The following is a 16,765-nucleotide window of genomic DNA, read 5'->3' on the forward strand; positions in this document are numbered from 1 at the left end:
CCATTCAAGCATGTACTAGGTATAAGCAAATTGATATTGGATTAGCATTTGTTGGATATGTGTAAAATTATGTGTGTTGACATATCAACTGTCTTTACATGGTTGAAAGAATAAATCAAATCAAATCAAATCAAATCAAATATATAAGTGTCCATTTTCACTACCAGGGATAAAACAGGAATACTTATGATATTCTATTCTGACATGAAAATCCCCTTTTGATTTCTTTTTGGTTTGCTTGTAATTCATGATAGCTAGATGTTCATCCATGTTCCCAATGCTTTCATAATTTATAAGATGAAAAAACTGCATATTTACCCATATAACTGTATCGATTATTCAGCTGTCCAAAGTTTCTGTCCTCAGAGTCCCAGGAAAGCGCTGGATCCGGATTTCTCCATGTTATATGAACATTTCCTTTATAGCAAAGCAGCATCAAACAATAATGTTAAAATCTGCTTCATGCACAACAGACCGATTTCCCAGACAGAGAATAACTCCAGTGTTAGAATACCGACAGGTCGCCTAGTCTGCCCATTATTTCAGTGTTACATAACAAAACACACTTTTTCACTTGAACTCTTCAGTGCCCACCTTGCCACAAGAAGCTGCCTGTGGCACCGATGTAGACATCATTGCCTGTAATGCCGCCTGAGATGCCCGCGTTGCACATGCCTTCAAACTGCACTTCGAAGTTGGGGTTACAGACCTCATAACTGTACGTCTGCCAGTCATCGTTGGGGTCATAGGTCAGGTCATTACCCCTAACATAGCACTTTCCAATCATCCGCCATTCCTTGTCTGAGCCGCTTTTGGTGATCTTCACATAGCGATGCCCACACGCCTGGACACCAGAGAGGAATGTGATGTCACACACTGTACACGGTTCAATCTTATTGTGCCATAACAGTGACTTAATGTATTTATGCTGAGATGAAATCAGTGCTAGTACTATAAAAGAAGAATGTCTTATTGTTTGTGCTGTGTGTGCATAAAAAATAAACAGCTGTTTGGAAGGTAAATGACTTTTAAAGCAAAAATACATGACTATAAAACTGAGGATGAGGAGGACGTTTTTGGAAAATGACATTTTTGGTGTTCCTCACTTTTTGGTTTTAGGGTTCAGGTTAGAATTAGGTTTATTGTTAGTGTAAGGGGCTAGGGAATGCATTATGTCAGTGAGTGTTCTCACAAAGATAGAAGCACAAGTGTTTGTGTGTGTGCGCTGAATGTCACATCTGTTTCCTGTACACTGCAGTAAATTTTGCAACAAGCACACTGTGTCATTTCTGACACTAAATAATGAAATACAGAGGGTTTTACTTCATCTGCCATCCCTTCAACGCTACAGTAAATGTTGCAGTATATTGTATATTATATGACACCTGTGACACTGACTAAAAGAATAAAACCGGGATCTCACCAGCACACGCCCTGCCGGCTGGTCCCTCTGACTGGCCACTGTCACGCCCAGCCACATGCCCTCCACCATCTCGTTTTGATTTGCTGTGGATGTGTCATACGGGTAGGAATCAGATGTGGAAATTACATTCAAGTGCTTAAAAGGTTTCTTTCAATATGTTAATAGAGGGTGCAAAAATGAAGTTTAACATGCAGGTAGTTTAAATATCGGGTCTTTGAATTAGAGATCAATAATGGTGTCAAAATTTCACAACCAAGTTTTTACTGTTAATTTATATTTTAGCAAAACCACTATGCAGTCCATGGGCAGCCATGCCCAGTCGTCCTCTATAATCATTCATCGTGATTATGTGAATCACAGTTACAGGAAAACCAACCCAAACAGTAAAGCTTAATTCAGACTGGATCGTGCCTCGACAGATATTAACCACAAAAATGCACAATGACTATAACAACAGGCACTCCATCCTCAACATCAGAAGTGATGAGAAATCCTTTTTTTAAAAATGGTTCTTACCTCTACCCTCTGGGTGGCCATATCCACCTCCAGATAATACTGCGGTAAGTCTATCAGTTAACAACCTTCAATTAGGAAAGGATGTACTTTCAGATTTTAGTATCCTGGAGCTCATCATGTAGGTGCAGCAACAGCATGGGACATGTCAGGGATAAGACTGACTGTCTGACACACTAGCTCTGTCCTTAGTGAATAAAAAAAGAAGCTAGCATTTATCCCCTGCTGGGTTTTATTTGCTGTTCCCCACTCAGAGAAATCCTCTACCCAGTATGTATCAAAAGGAAACTCCACCAATTTTACACATAATGGTCAGGTAACTTGTCATGGGATGTACAGCTCAGACTGAAAATAGTTGTACAGTGTTTTCTTGCTCCGAACAAAGCTTAAAACCTGAATTATAAACTGCAATCATGTCGGCTGAAAGACAAGACATTGTGTGAGATTTACAACTCTTCAGTTGTTCATTTTTCCAAGTTTGACGGACTCATTTCTGGTGGAAACTTACCGTGTGTCTGTAATACGTATTAAAGTAGCTCAGTCTAGGTTAATAAAAACTTATGCAAGCCGTGATGAAGGTTAATACAGAATTCAGTGTCTACCCCCTGTACATTTAGTATCTAACAGAACCACCAGAAATAGCCCTGCATGCTGTCTTTGTGCCTCCTTGGTACAAAATGGCTTTAACAGCTGCAGCTAGGTTTTTCATATCAAATGAAAACTTGACTTAAAAAACATCAGTTTTTTACAGTGTATCTCAACTGTTGGATCTATACCTGTGCCCCAGAAGCCGAAGTGTAGTCGAGTCACTAAAGTTCGACCTGAGACTAGACTCTCCTGACGTCCCCTCTAGTGCTAACATGAGGTAGATATTAATGATTTTGAATGAAATGTCAACCACTAATGGATGGGCTTCTATGAAGTCTGGTAACCAAATTGAAGTCAGCATCAGAACAAACTGAGATCATTTTGGTGATAACTTTGTAGCTGCTAAAACAGCTGTAGCCTCTTAGCCTTGTTTTCACATCAATACTAGTTCCTCTCCCACTCTCCTTCATACTTACTTGAGGTGACCAGGTCCATTCTGGAGCAATCAGTGGAGTCTGTGGTAATGGGACAGGAGTAGACAGCACCTGTTTCATTGACATCTTTTAGAGATTTGGCTTTCTCTTTGGGTGTTCCTGCCAGAAGCCTGAACACAGACAGACAGACAGAAAGGGACAGACAGATAAAGATTATTACCAGTAGACTGTATCAGAAGTGTGTTAGACAACATACTGTAGAGACAGTAGCAGTAACATAAAAAAGCCAGACAATTTCACAGATAATCCTGCTAGTCTAAACACAGAAAAGGCATCCTGGGGCTTCATGTTCTAGTACATTTAAATGTGCAAATATGTTCTCCATCCAGCAGCAGGACACTTAAATGTATATGATTTATTTTGCATGATACCTGAAACACTGAGTATATATATTCAGCTCCGCACACAGACACACATAAAGTGAGCCAGTACACTCGACCTGTGAATTGAAAGTGGAAAGAGCAGAGCAGTCATGACTCATAACAAGTTTGGGCACTACACACAAACATGGACAAAGACACACAGACTGGCTCCTTGGTGATGGACCTGATCTTTTTTGTCCACTCACCCAGACACTCCCTACATCAGCACCTTTAACTTTGAAGTGGAAGGATTACTCTCACCCCTCCTTCCTACAAGCCTCTGTGCTGGGACACACTATTTACTGTCAGCATAAGATCTATTAGCTCCACTTTGTAGGCGGAAGGTGCCAACAGTCTTGTTTTCAGTGTGTGTGGGAACACATAGCCTGCTGTCTGGGAAACAAAAATTGATAGTAGTGTGGATGTTAAGCAGGGCATTTATTTTCATTCAAACCTTCTGAAAATGTTTATGCCTTTCTGGTTGAATGCTGACGTGTAACTGGCAGCGGTGAAAGTGGAAGTCTTTAAAATACACCTTTACAGAAAAGTTATTGTGCCTTCAAATCAAAACGTCTCGTGAGTCAACTCAACTTTGTTCCAGCTTGAGGACTGAATCATACTTGTCTAAGAAATGTGAAGGATTTTGTAAAACCTTGTTCAGGGTGAGCCATGCCTGTTCAATCATTACTCACAGGTTATGTGGTGGATTTTTTTTAATGCTATACAAACAGTAACATGGCGTACCAGGCTCTACCATGCCACCACATGCCGCCATACATTCTTGTAGTTTAATAACACAAACATCTCAAGAACCCAGACAAAAATATTTTCTCTTTAATTGAACCTGAACATGAAGAGACTCAGAAGGTTCATCTTTGCATGGAAATCAGTCATGTGAGTTTGCTTCCGCTGCTGATCTTAGATGGAATTACTTCAGTGCTGATTTGAAACTTGAACATCTGGGAGATAAAATTTCTAATCTGAGTTCAGGAGCTGTGGCATAAATTACAACCAGATCAAGAGGTACATATAAAAGCTGTTTATATTGAATATTTTCCACAAATGCATGAGAAACAGACATCCACAAGCCATGTCTGCATCACTTGAAACAGGTTGGCATTAACAGCAACTGATCAATTATTTTTGTGACATCAAAGAAAACCCAGAGTGGCATCTGAGGACCAGTGGTTTCCCAGAGACTGGGTAATCATTCAGTAATGCAGATGGCATCTGAGGCCCTGTTTAAGCTTGGTATTAAAACTTGTCTAGGACGACTGGATCACAAGTGGACAGCCGAGACACATCATCGTTTACACCTGTCAATACACATGCGTCTCCAAGGTGCCCAGCTGACCACTTGTGCTCAGATTTCGCTACTACTGTGACTCTCCTGCTTAAATATTGAAAAGCTACAGGTACAATTATTGCTTCAGTCTGTTAACAGACAAGTGCCAGTAGTCTCCCTGATCAAAAAAGAAGCAGAAAACAAGAGTCATAATTGCACTTGGATGTATTATGAAAGCTTTTGCAATACATTGATGGATTCGTATCGCACCTTTCTCTGCATTTTTACATCTTTTTGAGCATTGGCGTGCTCTCACCAAAACAAGCACCACGTCCTGTATCAGTGATGTATTTTCCCCAAACGGCCTTGTCGGAGATGCATCAGGACGCATTAGCATTTACACTGTAAAAGATACAGTATGTGGACAAATGCATCCCAGACCACCTCAACAAGTGGTTTCAATGACTGGATCACAATCCGTCTTGGTGGCTGTTAAACCCATATTTAGTGTTGTCCACCTCTGATCTGATTTCCCAAGGTGCATTTTAAAACCAAATGTAGACAGGGTTGACTCCACCGAGGTTTGCAGTAGTTATTGAAATTAACAAACGTAGAGAATCGGGGCCACAAAGTCTCAAATATGTGAAAGCTCATTTTGTAATCTATAAGTGTGTGTGTGTGTGTGTGTGTGTAAACACAAGGAAGTAGGTGTATGTGTTTGTTTACACAAACTGATTTTCTAATTGCATAACCATTAAATCAGAAATCATTGCCATCCAAAGTGTTTTTCAGCTGTGAAAGGTGCAGAGTGTTTCCAAACACTGCCTTACAAGGTTAACCATTCTGGTGGGAAAACCAAGATTATCCAAAGAATTCAGACAAAGCAAGAAAGAAGGGGGTCAAGCCTGAGTGCTAATCACACATGCTTCAGGGTGGCTTAGGTAACGCTGGCTGGCTGAGCACTTGTTGCAGCAAACAACCACCACGAAAAAAAACCCCCAAAACCTAAAAAGACCTAGGTTCAGCCCAACCTCATAACGTAGTCACTGTTGTTTTAAGGTCTCAGCAGTGCTATGTGGGACACCTGTGGTTGTTGTGAAAAACACAGTACATCACAGGGAAGACAGCTTTAAGAGAGCAGTTACATTTTCAACCTGTTTAGCTGGCGTTATAAAGTTATAATTCATGAACAAAACACTTTGATAATTATTAACTTCATTCTTTCTTGCAGAGAGTTATCTACATGAGAAGATTTACTGTATACCACTTCATGACTGTACAGAAAATATTCAGCTCCAGTACAGGCAGCAGCCAGTTAGCATAGCAGGCAATGAGGAAAACAGCTGGCTTGAGTCTGTTCAAAGATAACAAAATCCACCTCCAGAAGCTCAGCAGCTCGATAATTAACACATTATATCTCTTTGCTGAATCAGTACCAAAAGTATGCCAGTGAAATGCTGTTTCTCCTAGATGCCAGGGAACATTGCCTTTGGACAGATCCAGGCCGTTTCCCTATTTCCATCATCATGCTAAGCTAAGCTAACCAGCAGCTGGCTGTAGCTGTCATACAACTCTCAGGAAGAAAGCAAATAAGCATATTTCCCAAAATGTCAAATCATTTTTAAATAGACCCATAACATAATTTCTCTTTGCTAATATAATGACTGACATAATCCATTCTTCAAGTATGTACTAGCTTGCCCTTCAAGTCGCTGCTGTCACAACTCTTCAGATGTAGACTTTCCATGAGCAAAGAAACTGTTTTTCCAAAGTTATGACATCAAGTTTGTCAGCTTATGTGAGAGGCTTTGAAAGGATTTCAGTCGACCAAAACCTGAGTTAGAATCAGATGACTCAGCCATGCCTACACACCTCATATCCTGTCCTGTTCCAAGTGCAACAATGTGTGCTCTCCTCATATCTTCCTCTTCCTTGCTCATCACCTCCTCATAAACAGGTTGCCAAAGGCTCCAGGAAGAGAAGGGGGCACCCGGCAGCAGCATTCCTACACTGATGACATGTTGAAATTCGCCTCCTTTGCCTTAGCGAGTGATTTGAACGCCTGGCTAAACCAAACATTTACTGTGGCAAACACACCCAACTAAAGGTGAGCGGAGCTGCATTTTTGACTTCCGGAAACTCTCATAAAAAGCTGTATATAGCACTGTATATTCATATAAGTGGTGTTTAGTTAAACAAACAGTCAGCTTATCTAGGCATGTTAATCAGCACTGCAGTAAAGCTTATGTCTGAACCAAGAACAGAGGAGCAGGAGGAGGAACTGAAAAGGTGAGTTGGTGCCTAGGGAAAAGGGTAATAGGGTGAAGGCTCCTTTTCTGGCAGCTGCCTCTAAAACATTCATCACAATACCTCTAGCTCTCCTATAGTTAGTTCATATTAAACCATAATTTCTCTCGCTCTCACCCCTACTGGACTATTCTTGACTCAGAAAAATACCAACAGCGTTGAACCCAGGAAACACAACTAATTAAAGATGACTAAACCTTTTTGGAAAACATTTTCTCTCCCTCTCACAGGTTTTTGCAACCTTAGCAAGACGAGACAGTGTGCAGGGCCTGTCAGTCATGTTTACAGTGGAGCAGAGTGCAATCTCATTTAGAGCACATTCACCTGGACCAAGTCTGAACAGGACTGTATGTGTGTAACTGGTGAAACCTTTTTCCACAATGCTGGCCTTAAAAGGTGTAAATATTAAAAAAAAAAACAGCTCAGTGAGAGAAAGTGGGTGACACAGAAACCAAGATAGACGGAGGAACAAAGTAAGACAAAGAGAAAAGGAGGGAACCTAATGCTTCTAGGTTTATTTATGTGTTTGAGAATTTCTGTAGCATGCATGCTCAAGTACTAGCTAGGGCTGGGAGGGCATTTGATTATGTCAGCCTTACACAAGTAATTGATCACCACTGCAGATAAGGGTTAGGGTGTTTGGCCCCTGGGACAAAGAAAGAGACTAAATCTTCAGTGGTATGTAAGAGAACCTCAGGGCCTGTTTTTCACTGTTAGAGATGCAACTTCTGGTAACCACTAGTAAAGATATACAATATACTATAAACAACATATGATGCAAGAAGCAACAATGAGTCATGTGGCTCTTAGTTCCAGCTTATCTATTTTTCTACCAGTGTCACTCATTCTATAATACTGTATGACAGAGTATACTGTGAGTGACAACTACCTGAATCCAGTTACATCAGGGTGAGGATCCAGTTGTGATTCTGTTCCTCTGTCTTGTGGAGCTGCAACAGGTCTAGACACATGCGGGTAGCTGTTGCCCTGGTAACAAGGTGCTGCTGAATGAGGAGTGGCGGGGATGGGCAGTGCTGAGAAATCACTGCTAACGTTGCTTATTTCAAAATGCTGGCACTGCTATTTCAATCAGGTCTTCACGCTTTACTCAAATGAAAGGCGGAAACCTCACAGCCAGCGCCCTCAAATGGCGTACAGAGGGTTAATTAGCTGAAAAAGGAAGGGCTTCATACCATACATGCAAGCTCTTTTGGATAACAAATGTTTGTAAGAATCAGACAGTTCCTGTTCCTTTAGCTTACTGGCATTACTGATTTAATAGGAACAAAACTGAATTTATTTCTGTATAATTAGACACATTTATTCAAAGATAAAAGTGTAGCAATCAAGCAAAATATGGATGTGCTTTGCTCTCACTGCAGCATAGGATAAGTACAGGCAAGGAACAAGCATGCAAAATGCTGTTAATCTTCACCCTTAAGTCTAAATGAATCCTAAAACATCCACAGATATACAAACAAATGCACACTCGGCTACACAGCACCCTGTGAATTTTCAGAATTGTATCAAGCTATTGGGGCAACTCATACTGATTCCAGTTATAATAATAAATGGAGATAATAATATTGAATCAAGTGACTCAATATACAGATTGAATTAAACATGAGAACAAGAGGAGACTCAGCCTGAGATCTTGTTATGCTCTTGTAATGTTGTAAAGACTTCACTGAAAGATGAGAGGATGGAGACCAACATGGTGTGCTACAGTAACCTGTTACTGTGTTGATGATAAGGGGAAGTGAAGTAACATGGTCAATGTGGTTTTTCTCTTTCTAAAACTGTTCTGCACTCCCTGCAGTTTCACTGTGTTATGATAGAAATCTATTTCTTTGTCATTTCAGGAAACAGTCTCACAAAGCAGTAGGTATGGGTGAACACACACATTGCTATCAGACTATTCACAGTAAGCACATCTAGTTAACACACCGACTATGAGTCTGCATGTACAGAACATGGTTAACAAATGAGTCGTCTCTAGACAGACAGTGACGCACTGACCTACTGCAAATAGAAAAGTGCTGATCACTCCCACTTTCCCTCATAGCACTTGAACAATTGAAGACCTCCCCTTCTTTTTTATCTTTTAGGGCTATACAATATGGCTTCACTGAGACAATAATAAGGATATTTTTCAATATTTATATACATCACATGGTTACACAAAAATCACAAAATAATCAAACTAAACTGTGGTCCACTGTCATGCCTTACATGATACTAAAACATCAATAATGAACTGATTTGTAATTACAGCTTGCACACAGTGATGGATGTGGACAGCTCTTTGTAGAATGATAACATAGTAAGATGTCTCCAGAATATTATTCAACTGAAAGTCAATAACCAATAACAAGAGGAAAATGAACAATGGTGCTACTGAGACAACACAATCACATTAAGACAAATCTCACCTACCTTTCACACTGTTCACCCGTGGTGAAAGGAAGTTTGTGGTAACACACCTAGCTAACCATATACACCCTGCTGAAACTAGCTGTGGTTAAACGGTAACTTCATGAAAACAGCAGTCCTCCTGGCAGATACAGTCTGAACAATATTATTCCATTGTTTCTAAAAACCTTAACACATTTGCTTTTCTTTTACATTTTTTCTGATCATAAGTGAGTGAGATATTTTTTTTTTGCCTTGCCCTCTCAGCCCTGTCAAATCTTCAGAGGCCACTTTCAGCCTGGTACAACATTTCACGCTGTAGCTGCTGATGGGGATGTGGAGAGAGTTTAAGAAGAGAAGCAGATTACTCAAACAGAGGAACTTTATAAATACATTTTGATTTAGATCTGATATATAGTACTTTAATAACATGTTGTTAACCAAAGTACATAATTACAATATAAATAAATAAAACTAGATCAATATAAAAATTCAAAGCTAAAGAAGAACATTAAATACAGATGAGATAAAACCAACTGAGAGAATATCAGACTCCACTAGGTGTTACAAGCCATGGCAAATAAATAAGTCTTAAGCAAAGGTTTAAAAACAGCCAGGTCTGTAGCAGATCTAACATTAAGAGGAAGACTGTTCCAAAGTGTAGGGGCTACAACAGCGAAAGCACAGTCGCCCCAGCGTTTACATCTAGACCTTGGTACCTCAAGTAAAAACAGACTCCATGACCTAAGAGGTCTTGTGTCAGATCACTGAGGTAAAGAAGTGCCAGACCATTTCATACCTTAAAAACAAAAATCAACAACTTAAAATAAACTGGAAGCTAGTGAAGAGAAGCCAGAGGAGGGGTTATATGATTGTATTTACATGTACTTGTCAAAAGACAAGTGGCAGCATTCTGGACCGTCTGGAGATGTGAGAGCAAGGCGTTACTGACTCCAGACTTCAGCGAGCTGCAATAGTCAAATCTAGAACTGACAAAAGCATGAACTGCAATTTCAAAGTAATTGAAAGAAAGAAATGATTTGACTTTACTCCAATGCTCGCATTGCTATGGTGAATGGCAATTTAGTCACAAGGGGAAAACGTTTGATGGAAATGAAAGGCAGTGCATGTGTTACTGTGATCAAAAGAGGAAACAGCATGAAACAATCAGTTAGTGTTAAATGACATAGAGCATCAGTCTGCACCTGTGTGCTACAGACACACACACACACACAGAAGGCATTTCAGCTGGACAAACATCCTGTTTGAAACCCACCATCTGCCATCAGTGAAACAGTAACAAAAGAGCAAACTCATTTAAACCCTGTGTGACAAATTAAACACAGCAGGTCATCCCCTGATAATAAACTAACTCACTTTTCATTAGCAATGAGTAAAACCTTGTTACAGTGTTATTCTGGCTTATAGGTTGGTCTGCTAACTATGCCCACCTGGTGTCTGCTGTCATTGGGTGAATGACTGACTTCCCTCATGGCTGCAGACGTAGACAGTGCAACGCTGCTACACACGATTAACACACACACACGAACAAGCTGTCTACCGAACCGACAGGCTACAACTCTATGTATACAAAGAGGAACAGACACACACACACACACACACACACACACACACACACACACACACACAGACAGACACTCACATCATGCAGCCAAGCAGAATTCAGTAGAGACTTGCAGTATCAGTACCTCCATTAATATACTGACGCCTGTTATATGTAACCTCACATCTGTTATATTGTTGACAGCAGCACAGCTAGTCTGTCTGCTGAGTGCCAAGTTTTCACTTAGAGAAACCTGTAGCTTATATAAAAGTAGTGCAGGTGTGTGCATGAAACATTTTTTACCTGCTGTGGCTCAGAGAACCTTCAATAAGAACCACTGGAGCAAAGGTTTGTCACTTTACCACATTTTCAGCATTATATTGTATTGTTAAGGACAGACCACAAGCTCCCACATACACTGACTTTCACAGGCACATACCAGATGTAAACCAATCCTTAAAGATCATTCCTCTCTTCAAAGATGAAAAGCGACATGAAGAGAGAAAGGTACTGAGGCATATAGTTTTTCTAGCTATGAGGTATCCCTCATCGGCCCGGAGACCAGCTACGCCAGCTGCCCTTCCATGCTGTTTCAGGGCATTTGTACAATCACACAGTCTTCGCTGCAGGTATAGCTGGTGAAAGCACCATCACAGAAAATCTCCTCTATGGAGATTAGCCACATTAGGCCAGAGGTCCCACTGGGATCCATTAGAAGCCATCATTTATTCTGTTGCTACACAAACTGTGCCATTACAAACTGATTGGACACAGGTAATAAATACCATAAAGACCAGTCACCATGGACAAACTGCACTGAACTGTGGTTTGCACAGTTACTGACTTAGCTTAGATTCAAATAAACTATAGAGTATTTTATGTAGCTCACTATGCATTCACATAGTGAAAACATTATGTTTTTAAATATAGTTAGGCATAGTGCATCTGTAAAAACAAAGTTTGTGCATCTGTACATATTGGCACATTAGAACAAGTTTTACAGGCACTATGAATAAAAGCCTGTAGTTCAAATGCCTATCAAACGATATTTCCAGTGCTTCCTTTTCATATAAGTGACAACTTCCGGCTGGACCCTGTGTGATTCATATATAAGGGGCTAAATGGACAACACAGGATTCTTATCTGAAAGTGTTTCACTGTGGCATGATGCTGGCGGTCTGATAGGCCCACTTCAGAGACAATGACTTCTAGCATTTGTACAAGGAAGAACGCTGGATAGCAGTCAAGTGGGACATACCCACCTGCATCATTAACATCAGCCTGTGCTACAGAGTGTAATGTAATAGGATGCATTAGGTCACTCAGTTTAAATGGTACTCTGTCCAAAACTCTACTTTTGACTATCAGATTGTGTTGATGGCGGTGCAGTGAAAGTGGAACGTCCGCAGCAGAACAGGAGTCTTCAAGTGTTGTCTGTGAAGGTGTCACAGTACAGCTGTACACTCGGAAGCTTCTCAACACTACATGAATGAAAACAACTTGCTGCGATTAGAAGCCAATGTAACTGGAATGAACACGAGGACAATATTCAATATTCAACACAGGGGTAGCACAGAATATCATTTTGCACTTTAAAATCCTTCCGGTGCAGTAATTCCTGTCTTTAATAGGCTAAAGATGAAGTTAATTCTAGAAGATGATTGCATAGATCACATCCACATCTGCTGCTTTACATTAACTTTGCAAAAGAGATTTGATTTAGGAACCCAATGTTTAATTCCATCAAGGTTTGAAGAAAAGTAGAGCATGTACCATCAGACTGTTGTGCCTATAAATATTTCAGGTTTACAGACAGGTCGACCAGTCTAATCTGCACCTCTCAGCAGAGTAGGGAACGCCCCTTCAAATTAAATGTCGGACTCTCATGGCCTTGGGCTGTAGCAGTCAGACAGAAATGAGCTGGAAAAGTAAAGGCGCTTCACCTCTGACTCAATATTCATTAGCCAGAGGAACTAAATTCTTCTAGGTTCCCATCAGCAAAATGAAGCAAGCTTTGTCCCTCAGTCCCCAGATCAGCATTCTCACTCCTGTCTTGTCTCAACCTGAAACCTGGCAGGTTGTGACTGTGCAGAGAAGGGTAATACATTCCAGGCATACCATGGGGTCAGGGGACTGGAAGAGCCAATAAGGTGGCCAGCTGACTGCTCTGGTCCTCCTCCCTGCTACAACTCAGAACTAAAAAAAAAGCAGCTCTCAGGGGAAAAAAATATCTGCCGGACCTTAAACGGGTGATTTCAAAGAGAAGAGGGTGTGGGGGCGGGTGGGAGCGGCGGAGAGGTGAATACAAATTGGCTTTAGGTAGCTTCTAGACCTATCAGGTGCAGCCCTTCCCCAACAAGAAGCAATGCTGGTCTACTAATTAATCATGCAACTCCCTCATTTCAAAGTGTATTTTTAAATGTCTTCAGCTGAGCAAAGCTACACTGCTGGATTTAAACTAATCAGACAACAGCCTATATCTTAGGAGGTTAGAGAAAACTGCACTGCATTCACCTTACTCCAGAACAGTGAGAGGAGCCCCTATGTCTTGACTTGTACAAAGAATGGCCACTCTAAACACTGTACATGTCACAACTGGTTTATATTCCTGGTTCATGGATTTTTCAAATGTTCATACTCTAGCTCAATCCATTAATGAGAAAACATGTAACAAACGGCTCTGAACAAAAGAAAGCAGACAACACAGAGGAAACACACAGGACTGTAGATCCAATCCAGCTAAAACATGGACACACCATCAGCACATTGTTATCTTTACAGAATCACAGAGTACGTACACAACTACTGTAGTGTAGGATGGATTATATACAGACACTGTATATAATAATAATGTCAAACTAGCACAGAAGACAAGATGACACAGAATCTCTCTGTCCAAAAGTATAATGTGTTGTAATTCATGAGATTTAAAATGTGCAGCATAGGTGGTTTGAGCTACCACTGAGCAAATCCCAGCCCTGTCTTTATGCCAAGCTAAGCAAAACCAACCAGCTGCTGGCTGATTTTCTCATCTAGCCCTCGTCAAGAAAGAGATGAAATCTATTTCCCAAAACATCAAACTTCTCTTTTAATTATTCCAGAGACCTGTGCAGTATTTACTTCTGTAATGAATTCTTCTTAGAAAAGAAAAAAGAGCATACTCTAACTTGGAACTGACTGAGATCTCCACCTCATCATATTCCTCCTGAATTTACAGACATTATCATTTTTAAATATCTTGAACAGTGACATCGTTTGGACATCACTGAACATATACAGTATATTTTTTATAGCTAGCAGCAGACTGGTGAGACACTTTAGGCCTCATTGTCCCTATAGGCTCCCAGTCTCATTACCATGGCCATGTGGCCCCTTCTTGGGTTGCAGTCTGTGGACAGTGACTCCACCCCTCTGGGGACAGGGTCAAGATGGCACACTGATCACGTGTCAGCAGGACGCTGTTATCCATTGTGCGAACTGGGGAAATCTCTTTACTGCACATCAGTCCGCCAGCTTGCAGAATTTAGGTTGATAAACACTACATTCAGACGCACTTCACTGGTCACAACACGCACAGGATGTGGGCTCTGATTTGCAATTTTCTTCCTTTACTCTTCAAAGCGGAAAGAAGACAGATAACAGCGAGTTATGAACACGCTATGTGATCAAGGATGCGGAAGGATGAGGGGGGCCACTGTAATTGGCTGAGAGAAATCCTACATTAAACAATGACACACTTTGGAGATCTTTCATTAAAGAAGCTGTACAGGAAAGATGTGTCGCATGTTCTTATGCTTGAATAACCACTCTTAGCACAAAAACATTTACTTTTATGTAATTCTCCCCAAACACTCTTTACTCCACATGAGCCTCCATGTCTTGTAATAACAACATGCAAATGTTACAGGCCAGTGAACGCCTCTATTGTGAAATATAAACGCACTGTCTTAACTGAATATAATAGCCTGAGGATAGGTGCAAAGAAAGCCGAGCTTAAAGTCCTACATGCACAGAAAGGACAAATAGGAGGTTCATTTTCGATATGCTGTGATAACTAAGACACTTGCACTTGTGCACTGAGATCATTTTAGTAGACCATAGGTCAGACAAGCTCCAAGACTAGGCTACAGGTCGCCTGTCCAGCTGTTTCACCCGCAGCTCTCGTCAAAGAGGTGCGCAACAGGAATTATGAAATATCTTATTCAGACAAGTATGCATAACAATCACACAGTAAGTGTGGGTCAAGGTTGGGGGTGACTGCTGAGGAAACTTTAGGACTAATTAGTTTTAGACTGCCCCCCCAACAGAAAACGAATAATTCAAACGGAGAAGTTGACTGTAAAAACCCGCCAGTACGCACGTTGACAAAAACGCACGACATACACGTACTGATGATCCAGGTAACGACTTCCGCGCGTCAAATTACTTTCACTGAATCCTCTACACTTACGACAAAGGCAAAAAGGGGTCATAACTATTGGATATATTTTTGACAAACTAAAAATTGTTTAAACAAAGGCCGAAATAAATCTGCAGAGATTTAACCCGTTGAGAGGAACTTCGTTAAGAAAACCTCTGGACGCATTTAACAGTTGCATTCACAAAACGTTTTAACACGCAACAGCCTCCAAAGCTTCATCTCGGGTTTTGCGCAGAGAGCGTGCACAATAAGCTTCTCCGTGGCGGCTAAAACTCTTGTTTTTCGTTGCGCACATTGAATCAAAGCAGGTGCGTAGACTATAACTTGTCTGACTGCGGACATTATTTTAACCTTTGAGAAAGACATGGAAATGTCTCTGACGTGCACAGTTGACAACTTACAGGTATTTTCTGGAGCCTTTCGTCTGTTGATGCAGGGCTACTGAGAATCCAAAGAAGCTCCCACTGGTTTTTCCCTCTTTGATCACAGGAAACCGTTCATCGATATTAAATCCACTGCAACTTTGCGTCCCGTGGTACACAGCCAAAACAGCGCAGAGTATTAGTCTAGGAAACATATTTAGGCTGTTCGTCTTTCCCAGGCGCAGAAGGTTACCGCAGATCCACGATCACCGTGGGTCCAACACGGCAGTCTCCCACAGTGAGCTTCAACAGGTAGGCTGCTACTTCACAGAGACCTCCGCATCGAGAGCCGCCCGTTCCCTCCGCGCACTCAGAGCGTTGCTGCGTCCCTCTCCCCGCTGCGCTCTCTCGCTCTCCCTTCCTGTCTCTCTGCTATCCACACCCGATTGCAACAAGTGCACAGTGTATGAAACCTTCGTCTCTCACCTTTTCCACTTCCTGCCTGTTTCTGTCTCACACACGCACACGCGCGCGCAGTGCTTTATATAGCACAAGAAAGCAAGTTAGAAAACAAGAAAACCTATTGCCTAAACAAAATATTTAAAACTATTATCATGATGTGACGTTTTGTTGACGGATTCGAGGCATTACTGTGATGAGAAACGTGCACTGGCTGTTCTTCAGTCAACATACCACACGAAGTTGTTGTCCTATGAGGTTTCTATTTGTCCTGATTTTCATCGAGTGTGTTGCAGGTATTATGCCACCTGCCATGTCAGAAAATACTTTCCTTCCCTTTCGTTTTTAATCCAGTTTTCCTTATTTGTTAACGAATAATGGAAATTTGGAAGAAGGTTTCAAGAAAGGTCCCAAGTTTTTAAATGTAATTATTTGTAATTATTATTCATGTATAGATCCTATTATTTTGTGTAGGATTATTAGAGTCAGGCCTCCTGAAGAAAACTCGTCCAGTCTAGCAGACCCATGGCCTGCCCTCACATGAGTGGCTTTTGTCAGCGCCCCTCCTCCTCTTTC

The 16,765-nt window shown here is 41.1% G+C and overlaps 1 protein-coding gene across 2 annotated transcripts in view; it reads right to left on the reverse strand.

Annotated features, from left to right (window-relative positions):
* itga3b (integrin, alpha 3b) overlaps window positions 1–16,765 on the reverse strand; it is a 115,815-nt gene that overhangs the window by 13,247 nt on the left and 85,803 nt on the right. The window contains exons 1-5 of one of the 2 annotated variants that reach the window (XM_020606186.1): window positions 15,770–16,202; window positions 3,001–3,128; window positions 1,424–1,506; window positions 595–844; window positions 319–417 (exon numbers count right to left, since the gene is read on the reverse strand). In XM_020606186.1, coding sequence (XP_020461842.1) covers window positions 319–417; window positions 595–844; window positions 1,424–1,506; window positions 3,001–3,128; window positions 15,770–15,945 — 736 coding nt within the window. In that variant the 5' untranslated portion in view covers window positions 15,946–16,202. Of the gene's footprint in view, window positions 1–318; window positions 418–594; window positions 845–1,423; window positions 1,507–3,000; window positions 3,129–15,769; window positions 16,203–16,765 lie in introns of those variants that run through there. The other variant, XM_020606187.1, reaches the window with a different exon arrangement.

The sequence above is a fragment of the Monopterus albus genome, unplaced genomic scaffold (genome assembly GCF_001952655.1).
Source record: "Monopterus albus unplaced genomic scaffold, M_albus_1.0 scaffold76.1, whole genome shotgun sequence".
Lineage (NCBI taxonomy): Eukaryota > Metazoa > Chordata > Actinopteri > Synbranchiformes > Synbranchidae > Monopterus > Monopterus albus.